This window comes from Myiozetetes cayanensis, unplaced genomic scaffold, assembly GCF_022539395.1.
Source record: "Myiozetetes cayanensis isolate MyiCay16 unplaced genomic scaffold, myiCay2020 scf14, whole genome shotgun sequence".
NCBI lineage: Eukaryota > Metazoa > Chordata > Aves > Passeriformes > Tyrannidae > Myiozetetes > Myiozetetes cayanensis.
The window spans coordinates 20,261,274-20,280,313 of record NW_026087048.1 but is presented as its reverse complement, the minus strand read 5'-3'; the positions used below and the strand labels follow the sequence as shown (position 1 = coordinate 20,280,313).

General features: G+C 55.7%; 1 protein-coding gene across 1 annotated transcript in view; it reads right to left on the bottom strand.

The window, feature by feature from the left end:
* FRMD5 (FERM domain containing 5) overlaps nucleotides 1-19,040 on the bottom strand; it is a 72,258-nt gene that overhangs the window by 11,258 nt on the left and 41,960 nt on the right. The window contains exons 2-7 of the mRNA XM_050309571.1: nucleotides 6,138-6,242; nucleotides 4,986-5,028; nucleotides 4,369-4,447; nucleotides 2,005-2,102; nucleotides 1,419-1,542; nucleotides 918-1,005 (exon numbers count right to left, since the gene is read on the bottom strand). Of these exons, the coding sequence (XP_050165528.1) occupies nucleotides 918-1,005; nucleotides 1,419-1,542; nucleotides 2,005-2,102; nucleotides 4,369-4,447; nucleotides 4,986-5,028; nucleotides 6,138-6,242 (537 nt within the window). The remainder of the gene's footprint in view (nucleotides 1-917; nucleotides 1,006-1,418; nucleotides 1,543-2,004; nucleotides 2,103-4,368; nucleotides 4,448-4,985; nucleotides 5,029-6,137; nucleotides 6,243-19,040) is intronic.

Sequence of the window (19,040 nt, the reverse complement as noted above, 5' to 3'; positions counted from 1 at the left end):
CCTGCTTAAGAAGGGAATACTTTTTTCTGTGTTTGTATTTTTTGGGAAAACTACTACATGAAAACTTCAGGCAAACAGGACCAAGTCAAGGGGCACTGAACTGAGAATGCCTGGTGAGAGGAAACAGCCCCTCATCCCAACTTTTCCACAATCCACTGGTGAAGAGGGAACAGAATCGGCTCCGTTTCTCTTTGGATCCTTTAAGCACATTAACAGCAGCTCTTGATGAATTAGGCTGAATTCTGCTAATAGACCTAGAAGTGTGTATATTTGTCCTTAGCTGTTGTAAGAACGTGAATCAGTGTAACTCAAATATATTTAAGAGGTTCTTGGGGTAAAAGAAAGGTAACTACCTGACTTTAGCAGCAAAGGCCAGAAATGGGTGGGTCCTGACAAGAGCACTGCTTTAGAGGGAATTCAGAGCAAAGCAACCCCTGGGGCACTCACAAACAGCCCATAAACGGGGAAACTCCCCTCCAGTTTACTGCAATTGTGTGTTAATGTGGCACAATTCAGGGAAAAGCCCTGGGAGGACCCCAGGGCAGGCACTGCCTGAGGGGAGAATTCTCTGTCTGCTTTGTGTCCCACATCCATCTGCATGTGATGGGATTATCAGGAGTAGAGAGAGCCACAGGCAGTGACATCCACAGTCAATTAAGAGCATTTCCAAAAGCAAACTGGATTATGGGCTGGGCAGAGCAGAGTGATGAACTGTCCCTAGCAGATTAACGCCTGGTGGTTCCTCAGCCACTGTCACTGACCTTGTTACTGCCTCCCAATGACCTCCTTCAGCAGCACGATTGACCCCTCTCTTACAGCTGTCTGCATGTGAAAATGCTTTCCTACAATTTCTCTGGACATCCCTGGGAGGGTTTTGGGGAATCCAACCTGAGCAACAGCTTTAGGAACTGTTTTACCTTGCATGGGTGTGGGTCAACCCCGTAGGTCTCCAGAGTCTGGGCTTTCCTGAGAAAATTCAGCTCTGAAGTAGCTGGTGTCTGCCCACTGCAGGAGGAAAAAACAGGGGAAAGAACAATCCATGGAAGAGAGGAAAGGCAGCTACTGGGATTCTGTTAACAATGAGGCATCAGCTATGGCTCATTCCTGTTAGATTTGTTATGGGATCAACAGGAACACAGCACTGGAGCCCAGCTCATCCTCTCCTGCCAGTTCCTTCCACAGGAGCTTCCACTGAACTGGCAGCACTGGGAAGGGCCAAAAAGGAACATCTGCCAGATTTAGAGATGAATTCCCTACTTGCAGCAGAGACATCTCATCCGAGGGGAGGAAAGGGAAGTTTGGGGGCAGAGGGCAGCAACCCCTGCACGTAAGGACACAGCTTACACACTTTAAGGACTGACAATCCCAAACAGGGATAACAGTGCTCCGAGCATCAGCAAACCCCACAGCTCTGGTACCTCAGCTCCGACTTGTGGATCTCCGCAATTTTCCTCTCCAGCTTCTCTGAGTGCTTGGGGAAGAACTGGAACTTGGAGCTATAACCTTCTGGGTGCTTCCCTGGGTCATAGTCCCCAATCTCAGCTGGTGGGAGACAGATCCAGTCGGGAAGAGCAACACAACCAAAGCACAGTGTGCATCCCCATCCCAGCAGCACCCTGGGAATGCTGCTCCAACCCTACTGTGCTTCCCACTGGGAAGGATCATTTGTCAGGCATTAACTGCATCCACTCAATTCCACTGTTTATGTGGGAATCACCTGGCAGCAGATGGTCCCAAATTTATTAATTCCTCAAGGTGCAGGAGTAGGCAGGAAAACAGGCAGAAGGGCAGGGGCTGGATGAGCCAACAGGATGCTCATGGGGAACACCGTGGCCGGGATGCAGGTGAGACCCAGCCCCCAGCCTTGTCCTCCCCCAGCCCAGCCCAGCCCAGCCCAGCCCTGGGGGGGAATATCAGTGTTCCAGGTGCAGTGACCTGCTATGAGAGCAATAATGGAACCAGTGCACAGTGTGAAAAGCAGACTGGTGTGGCCCAAGGCGTTACCCTGCAGGATGTAGGCAGCCAGCAGCGCCGCGTCCGACGTCTTGCACAGGAGCCGCCCGTGGTACAGATCCCTTTTGATCTGCAGGAAGACTAAGTACCTGGGGACAGGAGGGAGAGTCCATTTACTAAGCAAAGCTTAAATTACCCAAACAGGTAATTTAAATGTGGAGTATCTGCCACCAGACACTTGTTCTGACATCTCTCTCCCAGCAGTTCATTTACCGGACTTGACACTTGCTGGGAGCGAACAAGGGCTGATTCTGGCCAGGACTGGGGCTCAAATCCACACATCCCAGTCCTGTTCCAGCCCACAGGGACATGATGCCTACTCTGGGGCCAGCACTCAACCCAAGGGCGTCTCCATCAGCCTGGATACCCACCACCTTTCCTCATGGTACCAGAACACAACTACAGCCCCCCCAGCCCATCCGAGGTGCCTGAGGATGATGCTCTGAAGGTGATCTCATGGTCCAGAGCTCACCAGCAACTGCTGAACTTCCCAGTCCTGCATCCTCCCCTGGCTGCTCAGCTTCCCCATAACATGGTTTTTCTCCTTCCCAAACTTTCTGTGTCCTTCCAGGTCCCAGCACACACCCCCATCCCTCCTCTGTCCTGCCAGAGGCTGGCACTGTAACACCCAGGGGGCATTACCTCCTGTGCTCACCCATCCCTATCTCCATGCCCAGTGAAAAGACAAACTATGTTGGAAAATTACATATTTAAATAAATTTAAACCTAAGTAACAGTTTGGGCTGAGTCATGTGGTGTTTGGGAAAACCTTTAGATGATAAAATGTGAGTCACAGACGGAAGGAGCACAATGGAGTGCTCAGAAATGCATTCAAATAACCAGACTCACACTCTGCAGTCTCTCAGTCATGCCTCATTGCTCAAATCCATGTTTATGATGAGATAAACCACTAATTTGCACAGATAAAATATATTAAAGAGAAATCAAGATATCGAAGTGGACTCTGTCCCGGGGAAAGTGAATTTTGAGGCCAGGTTCCAGCTGCAGCTGCAGGCACACCCCAAATGGTAGCAAGGAGGGACAGCTCACCTGCATGGGACTCAACCTGGACTCGTGGAGGTGACAGAGGGCAGAGTTAGATGAGGTGTTGGGAGGAAATTCTTCCCTGTGTTCCACCCCCTGCCATGGGCAGGGACACCTTCCACTAGCCCAGCTTGCTCCAAGCCCTGTCCAACACGTCCAGGGACGGGGCAGCCACAGTTTCTCTGGGCAACCTGTGCCAGGGCCTGCCCACCCTCCCAGGGAAGGATTTCCTCTTGTCTAACCCTTTATTCTTATCAGTGTGCTGCCATTCCCCCTCGTCCTGCCACTCCGGGCCCTTGTCCCCAGTCCCTCTCCAGCTCTCTTGGAGCCCTTTTAGGTGCTCCAAGGGGCTCTCAGGTCTCCCTTTACGGAAGGTGCCAGCTCAGAACCCTTCAGCAGAGGCTCCAGCCCGGCTGCCCCAGGCAGAGTTGACCCTCCCCACCCCATCAGTCAAGGAGCTGGGATTGATGTGCTCCAGAGCTCCACAGATCCACAGCCAGGGCTTGTTTTCCAGAGCTGCTGAGACTGCTCCATGAGCTCTCCTCATGTTCTTCCTCCTGGCAGGAAGAGCGGCCTGAAGAGCCTCTAAAGATAGAACTCGGGAGAAGCACTGGCAGGTTCTGCATCGCCGTTCATCGCCCAGCGCTCCCAGAGCGTCCGAGCTCCTGACGTCAGAGGATGTGGCTGATTGTTCCCAGGGAATGTCAGGGGAGCTGCAGGCGCTCAAACCCTTCCCCACAGACCCAGCACAGTAAGGACACCCTGAGCTGAGCGCGGGCTCGGGCAGTGGCTGTTCTGAAGTGGCAGCAATGGGTGTTACAGGGACAGCGCCACGTTTGGAGCACTCTGCCCTGGAATTGGGTTTGGAACCGACTGCAGCCAAAGACCAAGCCAGGGGGTTAATCACAGAACCCTGGAATGGTTTGGGCTGGAAGGGACCTTACAGACCACGTCATTCCACCCCCCCGCCACTGGGAGGGACACCTTCCACTAGACCAGGTTGTTCTAAGCCCCATCCAACCTGGCCTGGAACAATTCCAGGGATGGGGCAGCCAGAGCTTCTCTGGGCAACCTGTGCCAGGGCCTCAGCACCCTCAGCCTGTGCTTCCCACCAGGTATGGTGGCTCCGTGTGCTGACTCAGCACAGATGGGGATTTCCAAGCTTTTCCCCCACAGCTGGGACAATCCTGAAGTGTCCAGGTTGGTTTGGAAATCCCAACAGCTGTTGCTCTCCCCTGACTACAAAACAAAGCTCAGCCTTGTGCTCCTGCCTCGGCCCCGCCGGTCCCACCGCGCAGGCTCCGTCCCTACCTGGTGATCTCCTCCTTCAGCGCCGCGGGGTCCGTGGGGTAGAACTTGACACGGAAGCACATGGTGAAGGGAGGCTGGGCTGCAGGACAACAGGGGCACTGTGTCACCAAGGGGCAGGGCTTTCCCCTTCATCCTGAACCACCCTGCTCCAGCACACGGTCAGACACTGCTGGGGGTCTCACCTGCCTGCCCCATTCCCCCCAGACACCCCTGCTGCCCTCGGTGAGGAGGGAGCAGACAGGCAGGGAGGCATTCCTCGCTGCAGTGGCCATGAAATGCAGATGTCCCTGATAAAGCTGCGGGGAAGCACTAGCAGCACTATCTGCTGGCCACCCAAACCACTCCCAAATCTCATTCCCTCATCCCCACCTCTGCTGTCCTGCTCTCCATGGACACTGGTGCCCCGTCCTGGGGGGTCACGGGCAGCTGTGGCTGCAGTGGGGCTGCTGGTGCGTGACCCTGCTCTCAACCCACCAGAACAACTTTCAGGTGATGGGAGCCTTTTTCTGGGACATGGGCTGCGAATTGACCCCAGAAGGGACAGGCTGGAGAAAATGGGAATACCTCTAAGATGGAAGGAGCACACACTGTCTGTCTGGGACACCTACAACACTCACCCCGCATCTGCTTCACAACTGACTTGGTAAACTCCAGCCAATGCTGAAAGGAAAAAGAAGGTTATTAAAGCCTGATGGCTGTGACTTCACAAGGTGGGAAGGATAAGGAACAGGAGGGTACTGCTCCAGGTGATAAAAGCCACCTGAGTGTCAGTGAGTGTCCCTGGAAGGGAAAAGGAGAGAGTGGGGGTTCAGACTGGCCCTGTGTCACAGTGGAAGAGGGAGAAGCTCCGTGCCCAGCTCCGGCTCAGCATTGGCTGCTCCCTGTTACAGCTGTGGCAGAAGGTGCCTTGGGAGCAGGAATTAATTGTTATATTGATCAGTGGGAAGCACAACACAAGGCTGTTACCAATGGCTGTGTCTGCGAGTGTGTTTGAACTGACTCTCATTCACAGCGAGCGGTGGAACAGCTCATTCTGCACATTTTAACTGAGCAAGGGACAGGACTCCCTCACACAGCTTTGGTGTGGGAATCCAGCTCACTGGGCCCGTGGGTCTGTGTCCCCCTCTGCCAGACCTGCTGCAGCTTCCCGGGGCTCAGCAGGACACGGATCCGTGCCGGGAGCCGGGTCAGACCAGGTCCTGCCTCACTCTCAGCTCCTGCACTCCCACGTCTCGTCTCACTCTCCATTGCCCGAGGCAACACTCAAGTGTTTGGATCCTCAGCACAGAGCTGTCAAATGGCCTAATCTCGGTGTTAAAATGTGAATCAGTGCTAGAAATGGTCCTGCAGATCCGGTACCGGGGATCTCCCTCTCCCTTTGCAACAGCATCACATCCTCTCACTCTGCAAACTCACGATGCTTCCAGCCCTCACACGAGTCCCTCCGGCTCACACATCCCAACCACTGCCGGGGACTCAGGGAGCCAGGACACTGGGGCTGCTGCCAGAGCCTGGGTGCATCCCAGACCCCTCCCCTGTAGGGCACCCCAGGGTGCTCAGAGGGCTGTCCCATGGGCAAAGGAATGACCCTGTCGGGGCACCACAGACCCCTGTCCCGGCAGCAGGGCAGGGCAGAGCTGCGGGGGAAGAGCCCCTCATCACCGCCTAACCTGAGTTTATTTTCTGGCCTTTGCTTCCCGCCGGTTGTCAGCGGCGAGGACGAGCCTGACACCCCTCCCCCGGTGCGGGCAGGAGGGGCTCTCTCTCACCCTTTGCTTGTCGGGGTCCACAAACCGGATGCCGAAGTAATCCTTCTCCAGCAGGTTCAGGTGGTGGCAGAGAAGGTCGAACAGGTACTGGCCCTTGGCATCTCTCTGCAGGACAAAGAGACTCAGTGACTGAGCACAGGAGGGGTGGTGGGGTGTAGAGAGTTGGGGGAGCAGGGTCCAAAAATTGTGAAGTGACGCCAAGGACGGTGCAAACACCTCCCCCCCTCCCATGCCTGTGTGACATTTTCAACTCAAGAAGCCATCTCCCATCCCACCCGAGGGGCAGCAGCCACGAGCAGGACCCCACAGCAGCACCAGATCGAGCATTAATGGGGAATTTAAAAGTATCATAGATAGAAAATCTGCTACATCTCAGATCTTTTTAACATTTCATTTCCAACGCTGCAGACTGAAGCACACACTTAACTGGGGCTCTGGGAGCTGCCCCGCAGCGGTGCTGGCCCTGGACACCGCGGTCCTTCCAGCACTCCGTGAGCCAGTTCGGAAAGGGAGGACATTGGCACGATAAAAAACATTATCCCACCTCGCAGGATCTGCTTCTTATCGGCCTCTTCCTTTATCTGCCTCAAATTCCAGCTTGTCGCTAAACAAGGGTGTTTGTCGCGGTCACCCTCCGGCGATGGGCGCTCAGGGGATGGGATTTTTATGCAGTTCGGAGATTTCGCCAGCACCCGCCCCAGGGCTCTCCTCCTCCCCTTGGCTGGGGGGTGCAGACACGGCCCCAGCAGAGCACCTGCTGCCTTGGCAAATGGCCGATCGTTCGAGCCATTAACCTTTAACATTTCAGTGCCTCACATCCAGAATTCCCACCGCATCCCACCGGCTGCCGCAAGGCGGACAAGCCCCCCGACAGCCGCGGGCCCGGCGGGCGCTGCCGGAGCTGGTGCCTCGCAGTCAGCGCTCTCCTGCTCACACCGCGCGTCTCCGCGGATCAAAGGCTGCTCCTGACACCCACGCTGCCTCCCCGCTTCCCACAAACACACTGAATACATTGTTTCCTGACAAATACAGGGAACACACGCGTTATCTGATCAAATAAGCGCGTTACCTGATCAAACAGCGGCTCGGCAGACACGGGCTGCGATGGGGGAACCCCAGGGGACGGCATTAACCCATTCCTGCCGCTTGGTGCCGTCTGCGAACTCTGCTTGTACGGGTTTCAGGAGCTGCTGACACCGTGCCCTCGGGGCCGGGGCCTGGCAGCACCAGGGGGATGCGGTGCTGACCCCGGCGGTGCTGCCGCCGAAGCAGGGGCTGTCCCGGTCCCGGGGTGCAAACCCTGCCCGAGGAGAGCCCGTCCTGCTTGCCCGGCTCTGCAGCACCGGCCTCGGGCAGCGGCACCGGGAGGGGGAGCACAGAGAAGTGCCACGTCCACATGGCTTTTAAACCTGCCCAGGGACGGGGAACCACCTGGGCAGCTGTGCCAGGGCTGGACAGCCCTTTCCAGGAAGGAATTTTCCCAATATCAAACTTAAAGCTTCCTAGCACAGCTGGAGGCTGTTTCCTCTCCTCCTGTCCCTTGTTCCCTGGGAGCAGAGCCCGACCCCCTCTGGCTCCCCCCTCCCTGCAGAGCCAGAAGGTCCCCCTGAGCCTCCTTTTCTCCATGCTGAGCCCCCCCAGCTCCCTCAGCTGCTCCTGGTGCTGCAGCCCCTTCCCCAGCTCTGTTTCCTTCTCTGGACATGCTACAGGACCTCCATGCCTTTCTTGGAGTGAGCGCTGGGATTTTGGAGCTGCTGCTAAACCCCAGCAGAGCAGCCCCGCTGCTCCCACCGAGCCTGCGGCAGGGCCGGCTGCTGGCCGGGCTCTGCAGGGGATGCACCGAGCTCGGCTGAGCACGCCCTTTCCCCTCCTATTCCCGAGCTTTTCAGCCACTCTCTCAGACTGGATGCAGCTGTTCGGGCAGAGGGGAGGGCGTTGGGAGCGGTGCCGGGAGCTCTGCAGCCGCAGCACGGCTGGGAGCAGCGCTGGGAGCTGTGCGGGCAGCGTTCCTGCCAAACCTTGGGAGAGCTGGGACCGTCAACAAACAGAGCTCCCCGCGGGCAGCGGGTCCTGCCAGCCGGGAACAGCGCTCCAGCAGAGCAGAGCTCACCTCAGGCATCGCCTCTGCCAGCTCTGCCCCCCTGCATCCCTCTCCCCTCCCGGGCAGGCAGCAGAGCCCACCACTTATCCCTGCTGGGATGTCCACGTGCACCGTGGCATTGGAAAAAATGAAAGATTCCCATTCCATACTCCGGAAACCCGTATTTCCGCTGCCTCAGACACATGGGGAGCAGGAGGGCCACCCCCAGCAGCCATGCCCCTGTCCCTTCTGCACGGCTCAGGGAGCAGACACTGGTGTTGGAGCACAGCTGATCAGCTCCAGCCTGAGCCAGAGGTGACTCCCTGGGCCTGCAGAGCCCCCAGGACAGGACCCCAGTGCCCACCCGCCCCACAACCCTCCCTTGGCACAGACATTCCTTCGGGAGGCTGGGAAGGAAGGGCCCCCATTGGCTGTGGCTTCACTGGGAACATGGCTGTGGATGGCCTGGGCTGGATCCCAGGGCTGCAGTGCCCATCTATTCTCCCAAAACACAGAAGAACACCTTCCCAGGGACTGCAGGTCCCTTCAGCCTGTGCCCCTCGCCCACTGCCCTGCTGCCACTCGTGCCTGGGGACAGGGAGCAAACGCCCCTGGCTGAGCCGGAGCCACTGGCTGGGATCGTCAGCCCGTGCTGGTCACTGGCACTGCCAGCTGCTGCTCGGGAAACAAGGCTGCTCCACCGTGAGCCAAGACATGGATTTAGGTGCTGAACTTGGAAAACCATGGCCTAGATCGTGCTTTATTAATAGGCAGATCAAGCTCTGGGAGCACCATCCATCACTGTCACCGGCACTGCCCGGCCCGGGCTGCGCGCCCAGTGCGGGCACAGCGGCACAGACGGGGAGGAGTAACAACACCTGAATTCAAATCCCTTCTCCTGAGCCAGAGCAAGTTCCTTTTTCTTCATTAAATAGGATTCAATTTTTCAATGAGGACTGAAGCAGCAACACGGAGCTTGAGGGGAGACAAAAGGTGGCAGCAGCTTGGGAGCAGTGGGACAAAGCCCGGGCCCTTCTCACCTGTCAGGCATGGGATCACCCTCCCAGCTCAGCTGTTACCTGCTTTGGGAAGGCTGGACCTCTTCCCTCATCATCCAGAAAATAGTAATAAATGCAGGGTTTATTCTCTTCCCACAGAGAAGGTCAGTCTGCAGGCTGAGCTAAAGGAACTTTTGGCACAGACACAGAGGTTAAAACAACTAATAACAGAAAATGCATAAACAAAGACACACTCCTAAATCATTCCCAGATAGACCTGAAGGGCTCTCAGGCCCAGAGCAACTGCTGCAGGAGTGCAGGGCTGATGCCACATACCCCCGAGCATCCCATCCCTCTGCACCTCCCAGAGCAAATTTCACAGGGATTTGCCCCAGGCTCCTCTCCCTTTCCCTGCCCCAAAGCAGCACGGAGCCTGCAGAATGCTCTCCTCTGCAATTTTCACAGAGGAATTGCAAGGAAGGACAAACCAGACACCCCCCAGTGCCTGGAATGTGGTGAAAGTGTGAAACCACGGATGGCATTACGGGGGAATGTTCTCTCTTTGATCTCTCTAACTTGAATTAAACATATTCTAAATTAATCATTAGCAGAATGTCTTTCAGGAAATTATCTGAACTGCCTTTACAAATCACGACTTAAAAGAGCTCTCATTGCATAACACCGGCTTAAATATTCTGCGTTTGGGTCTTTATATGTCCTTATAAAATGAGACTCCTGTCTGCCCGAAGGTTTTTGAGGTCAGCCCTTTGGGGTGCCCGGGCTGATGCACATGCCAGGCTGGCACACCTAGGGTTTGCTGTGGATGCCAACACCTGCCAAGGACTTCCAGTGCCTGAGGGTGCCCAGACACATGTGGGGGGGGCAGTGTCGCTGTCATTAATCAGTGGATTGGGATACAGGGTGTGCCAGTGCAGGTTGGGCTGTGCAGCCAGCACGGCCCTGCTGCTGCTGCTGCTGCTCCAGACAGAGCTGCAGAGGACAGCTCGGATCAGCACACACACTGCTGTTCTGATTCACAATGCCCCTGATTTCCCTGCTCTGCTGAGAGCTGAGCCCAGGCTGCAGAAGCTGCACCGTGGCACAGGCAGCTGAGAATCTGCAGAGCTGCGTTTTTGTCCCTCACCCCATCACCCTGATGCACTGTCAGGCAGCACTGGTGGGGTCTGACCCCTCAGCTCAGATCCCACATCCTCCCTCACACTCCCCCTTGGCCAAGGGTGTCACTGGATCTCATGGCATTCCCCATTTCTGTGGGATCTCTGGAGCCCTAAGCACATCCCAGTGCCCAGTTCACCTCTGCAGACTGGCTGAGCTCATTAGGGCAGGTTGGGATTGGGGAACAGACTGTGGGACCACAATGATTTGGGAAGCATGGCCTCGAGGTACAGCCACCTGCACTCACAGCAGCAGCCACAGCATCCCAGTGCCCACCCTGGCCGAGGGACAAACCCTGCCGAGGGGGCATGCCAGGGGGGCAGTGCTGCTCCCAGGGTCCATCCTCCTGTGCTGCTCCTTGAGGAAGCCCTTTGGAGCCATCCAGCCCTGCAGCACCTTCCTGAGGCACCTGAGGAGCAGTAACCTGTCAGCAGCAGCTTTGTTCTGAGATTTACTGTGCTCTTCCAGGGAGTTTTATGATCCCTTTTTATGAGGCAGACAGGGCAGTGCTGTGTTGATGGCAGGGAGATCCCGCTGGGATTTTTCCAGTGGGAAATGCACCTGTGTGATGCAGGTGATGGGAACCTCCCTGTGCCAAGGATGCAGCGACTCAGCATCCTCTGCCTCTCAACAGAGCTCAGCAAACTCCATTTGGGACCCACCTGGCCCTCAAGCTGCATCCCAGCCACTGCCAGCCCAGCATCCCAGTCCCCTGCCAGTGTGGAGGAGCCCAAAGCTCTCACCAGCCTCTGGGAAGGTCCATAAGATGAACAGTGCAGGATGTAGAAAATCAGCACCACTGACTGCAAGAGTCTTGCCCAACATGCTGCAAAACAGAACCCAGGCTCTGCAGAGAGATGGGTGCCTGCAGCACTGTCAAACACAGAACCCCAGGGGAGTTTTAAACCTTAAGAAGATTAAAGTAACCTTGCATTCTTTGCTTTTCTAAGCTCCTCAGCCAAAATTAGGGTCATCCACAGACAAAAAAAAAAAGGAAAAAAAAAAGAAAAAAAAAAAGGTTTAAAAATAGCAGCTCATCCAAAAATGAATGAAGGGCTCACTTCAGGCAGGAGTGTCCCCAGCCTGTCCTGGGGCTGAGAACTCACTGTGGCCAGAGACAGCTTTGCACTGCAGGTGGGACCCCAGTGAGCAGTGGCACCCCAGGTTTGGGCGATGAGGGAGCCCAAATGGCCGCAGGGGAGGGGGAGAACACGGCTCACATGGAGTAAAACAGGCCACTCCCAGCCCCATCCCAGCCCCACGTCCTGGACCCCCAGCCTGACCCTGCTGGACCCCCAGCCTGACCCTGCTGGATCCTCAGCCTCATCCCCAGCCCCACCACAGTGCTGAACCACCAGCCAGACCCTGGCAGACCCCCAGCCCCGTGGTCCTGGACCCCCAGACTGACCCCCAGCCCCACCACAGCGTTTGCACTCCTGGGGCTCAAACACCACGATCCCCCCCAGCCGCTCTGCGGATTAAGCCCAGGATTTACAGCAGCAACAGCAGCAGCTGAAAGCGGCTCCTTCCTGTGTTATTTGGGCTGGAAATCTCCTCGTGGGCTGCCCACTCGTCCCTGCTTCCTGAGCTTAGGAGGAGATTATTTTTTTAAAGGCAACTGTCAAAAAAGTCTATTTTACAAAGTGAAGTTTAAGCTTAAGTCTCTTTGGCAGCAACATCTGAGCTGGGAGAGATCAAAGGCCCTCCAGCTCCACTGCCAACATGAAGAGATCTTCACCAGCAATTTGACTGCAATATTGAGCTTTAAATGCTTCATTTTCCAAGTTGGGCATTGTGCTGTACGAGCCCAGGATTTATCATCCCTCGGACAAAGTTAATGTTGGCTCTGCAGGCAGGGCCAGGTCCTCCTGACTGACAGCTCTCAGCCCTCTCAGGGAGCCAGAGCCTCAGCTGAGCTGTGGAATGAGGAGGAAATGGGCAAAAAGAAGCCTGAGAAGATTCATTTCCAGGCAGGGAATAAGCAGCCCAGAAATCTGTGAGGATGCCTGGAGCACAGCACTCCAGCCTCTGATGGGGAGTGTTACCTGTGCTGACCTCTCTCTCCCTAAGGTCCCCCAGGGAGGGGCTCTGGGGGGCAGGAGGGCTGGAGGTTCCCCCCCAACGCTGGGCAGGTGTCCCCAAGGGCAGGACATGTCCCCAAGGGCAGGACATGTCCCCAAGGGCAGGACATGTCGCCTGCCAGGGCAGGGCTCCAGCAGCTCCTGTGCAGGTGCCAAGACCTCCTGGTGATGTGGGGCAGGAGAAAGTGCCCTGAGACTACAGACTGAATAAAACAGAATCCCAAACTGGTTTGGGTGGGAAGGGACTCAAAGCCCATCCAGTCCCACCCCTGCCATGGGCAGGGACACCTCCCACCAGCCCAGGCTGCTCCAAGCCCCGTCCAACCTGGCCTGGGACACTTCCAGGGATGGGGCAGCCACAGCTGCTCTGGGCAACCTGTGCCAGGGCTTGCCCACCCTCACGGGGAAGAATTTCTTCCCAATATCCCATCTAATCCTGTCAGTTTGGAACCATTCCTCCACATCCTCTCAAGATGACAGGGGAAGATGCTCTGGGAGCCATCAGTGAACCCAGGACTCCAGGAGAGAGCCCACCTGCTCTGCCACAGCCCACCAGAGCCCACAGCACCTGCCCACCCAAGGAGACTCAGAGCAAGGAAAAGGGGTTTTACATAACTCCAGTGTAATCCAGTTATATTTATAGCATATGCATTTCAGTATTAATTCCCTGTTATCTCTAATCCTTCCTCCTTGCTGGCACAGTCATTTCTGTCTCCAAGACTTATCCGGGCAGTTTGATCCAGAAGTTTATAAAGCTCTTGAGAAGGAAAGTTCCTAATGAAGGGAGCCTTAAACTGCAGATTATCGATTCCCGCCTTAATCCCCTGCAGGGTTTTCAAACCTTTCACATGCTGGCCTGTGCAGAAGGTTCTCCACGGTCTCCATCACAGAATTTCAGCTGCTGATGTCCCATTTAGGAAAGAGTCCACACTGGGACATCAGTTGAGCAGTTTTAAATCCGTTAATAATCAGGGACTTGTGGCAGGAGCACGTGCCAGGCAATCAAAGTGCCAGGGCTGTGATCCTGTCTGCTGCTCCTGCTGCACATGGGGAGGTTTTGTCTCCTTGTTTGACGGGTTGTTCTGACAGCTCCACATTCCCAAGGCCTTTGGAAAACTCTGTGCTTTCCCCTGAGCTTATCCAGTCCAGCCCTGCAGCTCTCCAGGCACAACCCCACAGTCCTGGCACCTTCCTAGCAAGGAGTGGGATCTTGCAGGGAACAGAGCAGAGCAGAGCCGTGCTGTCCCCCCCCCCACATCCCTGATGGGGCAGTTTGTCCCTGCTCCTCTGTCACCACAGCGGCAGTGGTGGGTGGGACCGATGCTGCACAGCTGTTCCTACCCTCCCCAGCACCTGGCTGGGTGCAGGGCACCTCTCTGCTGAGCCCCATCTCTGGCAGGGTGCAGGTCCCTCATCCCTGCCCGCTCTGGCTCCTTGGATGGTGCCGGTGGCACGGACGGTGGCACCGGAGCAGGGGGTGGCACTGGAGCAGAGGGATGGCAGTGCCAGCGCTCACCAGACCCCGAGCAGCAGGGACAGGGCTGACCACCAGCCACTGCATCTTACACAGCCCAGCTCCAGCAGCAATTTCCCCCGCCCAGGCTCCATCCCGATGCTGCAGCGCCGGCGTCAGGGCCATCTGTTTGCAGCAAAATCCTCCTCAGCGAGTCCCAGCCAGGCACAGCCAGCACAGGCTGCTGCCAGAGCGGCAGCTTAACACCCTGCAAATATTTGCCGTGGATTAAATACAGGGATTTTTAAAAATTAATTAAAGGAAAAATATCTTTGAGGTTTGTAAGCCATCCCGACACGCCGCAGTCGCTCGGTTGGCAGGTGGGTGTGGTGCCTCCAGCCAGCGAGCAGGGCAGGGCAGGAGGGCACCCAGGGGTGCAGGCAAAGGACCAGCTGGATGGGGAGCAGGGGTGACCCTCCCAGGGGAACCCCACATCGCCTCTGGCAATGGAATGGAGTAAAGAATCTACTCCTCTGACTCAAATATTTAAGGCAAGAAATGGTTTTTGTCCATGTTTCCCCTGAACACCCACAGGGGTACTGGAGCCCCAGCATTGCTTGGAATCAGTGATTTCCTTCATCACTGGCACAGGTTGCCCAGAGCAGCTGTGGCTGCCCCATCCCTGGAAGTGTCCAAGGACAGGTTGGACGGGGCTTGGAGCAACCTGGGCTGGTGGAAGGTGTCCCTGCCCATGGCAGGGGTGGGATGAGATGAGCTTTAAGGTCCCTTCCAACCCAAACCATCCCAGAGTTCTATGAACTATCATTTCCTCCATCCATCCCAACATCAGCCAGCACAAGGCAGGACATCCCCACCTCCTAATCATGACCTATCTGCTAATCACGACCTGGGCTGAGGAGCTCCTGGCTTGTATCAAGCTGGATCCTGCCACAGACACTTGCAGAGGATGCATGGAGCATCCCTGGGCCCTGACAGCCCTCCAGCAATCCACACCTTCCCTCCCAGTGACGGATGACATGTCACCTTACATTCTGCTACCGTGTAGCTTTTATGAATTAGATTTAGAATTTATAAGTCTATAATTGAGAGGCACTGAAAGTCTCCCTCCATAAAACCAAATTGTTTTTTCCAATAACTCAAGTCCCTCTTTTCATTCATGCAGGCTGGAGTGGCTCCTGTTGAAATGGGCTCTCCCCTGCCATTAGCATGCAAGAGGCTCTCGGTGCAACCAGCTCTGGTATATATTATTTAGAGGTTAATAAACATGTTCGTAGGGATCATCCAGTGATGAATATTGCCTTGTCAGGAAGTCAGCCCTCCCTGCTGCATGCAAGAAGGGTACTGCTAATGCAGGTCAGACCGTCTGGAGCACGCAGGAACCAGAAATGCCTTGGCAGCAGAGCTAGGAAGGGTCTGGAGCACCAGGAGGGAGCTGGGGGACTCAGCCTGGAGAGAAGGAGGCTCAGGGGGGACCTTCTCACTTTCTGCAACTCCCTGACAGGAGGGGGAAGCCGGGAGGGGGGTCAGGCTGTGCTCCCAGGGAACAAGGGACAGGATGAGAGGAAACGACCTCAAATTATGGCAGGTTGGAAATTGGGAAAATTGTCCAGCCCTGGCCCAGCTGCTCAGGGCAGAGGTGGAGTCTCCATCCCTGGGGGGATTTAAAAGCCTTGTGGATGTGGCACTTGAGGACACGGGTGAGTGGTGGCTTTGGCAGTGCTGGGGAAGGGTTGGACCTGATGATCTCAGATGTATTTTCCAACCTCAGTGATTCTGTGCCACAGGGTTGGTGTCAAGTACTGCTGTACCTGAGCTTTTGGATTTGTACCTGGGGGTCCCACTGGCTGTCGACTCCTCCAGTACCTGTGCAAGGTGGAAACCATTCCATGGACAGAGTTCCATATTGCCAGGGGATCCCAGAGCTGCCAGCCTGGTCCAGCATCTCCCCACTGCAGCAAAGCTGGGAGCTGGGAAACCCTCAACTCTTTGCAGAAGACAGGACAGCCACGGTGAGCTGTGAGAGGCAGGACAGGCTCAGCACCCTCCTGTTTCCAGCCCTGTAGCCCTTGAAGAGCTGCAGAGGTGTCAGGGACACCCCTCAGGACAGGGGCTTGTGAAGTCCCATGAGGAACTGCCCTTTGGAAGCAGCATCCTCTTCCCTAAGCCACGGGAACGAGCCCTGCTCTCTGTGCTCAGCACGCACAGCCAAGGACACAAACCCACCCAAACACAAACACAAATCTGTGTGTGCAACGGCACCCAGAGCACCAGCACTCTCCTGGCAGCGCTCCTGCCGAGCCCTTCCCTTCCCTCCAGCAGCCGACTGCAGCACAGGGCTCAGGGGAGGGAAGAAAGGAAAATATAAATGCTTCATAAAAAATTTACCTTTCATGAAAGCGAAGTGCGGCGCTGGAAGCAGCACGGGGGTGAGGGATGCAGTGATGCCCAGCAAAGCCACAGTCCAGCTCTGCCTCTGCCCTCTCTGGTCCTGGCAGTGGGGGAAACACAGCAGCTCCCACAGACACAATCCCCAAACCAGCCCCGGGGTGTCCCTGTGGCCACGCTCGACCAACCGCCCCAGTGCTGCATCCCGGGCTGGGGGGGATGCCGAGCATCCCAGCACACCCAGGAGAGTGGGGTGAGCCCTGCAATTTGTTTGTACTCCACAAGTGTCAAGTGTCCCCAAAGCCTTGTTTTTGTGTCGCAAAAACGGGTGGAATAATTCAGTGTGAGCTGTGGGACTGAAGCCCTGGGCACCAGCATCAGTCAGACCCCTGAGCACAGAGCTAAAACCCCAGGAGAGGGGTCCCTTGCACACCAGCCCTCCACCAGGACCAGTCCAAGGATTACAGCTTCCCCAAAATTATTGCCCACAAAAGACACAGATTCCTGCAGGCTCCCAAATGGAGCCTTCACAAATTTAAAACCAGAGCTGAAACAAAACAACAAAAATAAGGGAAAATCCTGACTCCAAACACAAGGCAGGTGCTCAAAACTAAGAGCAGGTTCAAAAACAATTTAACAATTAATATTTCCATCTCCTGGAGTTGCACCTCAAGAATAAAGACCATCAGGCACCAAGAGAGGAGCTCGAGCCTCGTGATTGAGGCAAACCAGCTTTTATTTGTGCTACAAGAATGACCATATGTGGAATCCTTCTGGGAGACTGCAATCAGTCAGATTAACATGATAATGAACTCTGATTTACCCAGCCACGGGAAGATATTTGTCCTGGGAGATGTGGCATTGCTCCCTGAATATTAACAATGAGGACTTGGATTTTATAATCACAGACAGCACCGGGCTGCAAGAGGGTTCATCATCCCAGGGGGAGGCAGAGAGCCTTTTTAAGGTGAAAAATGGTCCCCACTTATAGAGGGGCAGGGAGCAGAAACTTCCCAATAAACGTGACAGTGCCTCCAGCAGCAGATGAGGCCCAGACATCAGCGCTGCAGGGGGAAATCTGCACCACAGCAACGTTATTTTATCAGTAACAACTGGGCACCACACAGGGAGCACAGGTGAGAGAGAGAGGAGGGAGCTGGGCAGCTCATGCAGGCACTGACAGCACTGGAACATGGCAAATGGAGAGACCTTTAGAAGGGGACCCTGCCCCCAGCATCCCCCCCACATTCCTGCAGGGATGCAGCAGCAAAGCACTTGCCATGGCAAGCAAGAGCTCTCCGAGGAAAGGGCACCAGCCCTGGCCCCTTTTCCCCTGAAAAGCTGTGGCAAGAGGGGCAGGCAGGGGCTCCAGCACAGCGTTCCCTCTGCCCAGCTGGGAGCTGAGCAGAGATGCAGCAGGTCTGATCACAGCCCAGCTCCTCCACCAAACACTCCACCAGCTTGTTGAGCAGCTGGGTGTCGACTTCAGAGAGCCTGTGTTTTATTCATCACAAGTCTGAGACAGGAGCACACTCAGACCAGAACCTGGAATGACGGCAGAGTCTTTAACTGGTGTTTTATGGTGCCCAGCCCTCCAAAATCCCGCCCTGCTTGGCACAGGACCTGCTCAGTGCCTCCCTGTGCCCAGCCCTTGCTGTGCTGCCTCAGTGGGCAGAGGCTGGAGCTCCTGCTGGCAGCAGTGCCACCAAAGTGACAGGTCACAGATCACCTCTCATCTCCCTGATCGCCCAGACCACCCCGAGACCAGCCCAGTGCCCACAGGGAGCCAAAAGCACCGACTTGGTGCCGGAGATGCCAACTCAGGCTCCTGCCACCTGCAGCTCCTGGCATCACAGCCCCACTGCTGCAGCTCCTGGCGTCACAGCCCCAGGGCTGCCACTGCTGCAGTCCAGCCCTGGGGACTGTCCACCCTGAGCTGGTGCCACTCACTCCATCGAGGGGTCCAGGGAGTCCTGGACAGGGCTTTGGGATGGGATGCACCAAGGACTAAAACCACCCCTCAAAACCCAAACCAAAAAATCCCCACTTTGCTTCCTGGGTCACCCAGAGCCAGCTTGTTTGTTCCCCTCTCTCTAAGCAGATTTTTCTCTCTTTTCTAGGGTTTTGGATTGAAAGAGAAGCTGACCTGGAACTGCAGAATGGATTGTTCTCCCGGGCATCACACACAGACCCTACAAATCCACCAGTTCTTTTCTCATTTAAGGTTTCAGCCACTCAGGTCCCCACCGAGTATTTACAGCGGGCTGTGGTTTGTGGAAAAGGAAAGGAAGAAAAACTGCTTTGGCTGATGTGGTTTTACATCCAAAGGCTGCTGGACTGATATGGGGAACAGGCACTGGAGCAATGTGTTTGTCATCTCAGCAAAGCCTTTGTTCTGCTTCTGGGTTTAATGTCTCAAAATACATATTCATTTAAATGCAAATGCCTGCTTTCACCTGGGACCCAGCAAAAGCCTTGTGAAGTGAACACTGACCTTTCACTTTCCCTCTCCATGGCTCCCTGCCTTCTCCTGTATGTCAAAGCCTTCCAAGAAGACCAGGACTGGTGACCTGGCTGGGAAGAAAGCAGCACCCTCCTGGGTGAGCTGTGGCCAGTAATTGCTGATTCACAGAATCCTGGAATAGTCTGGGATGGAAAGGACCTTAAAGCCCATCTGGTCCACCCGCTCTGTCATGGGCAGGGACACCT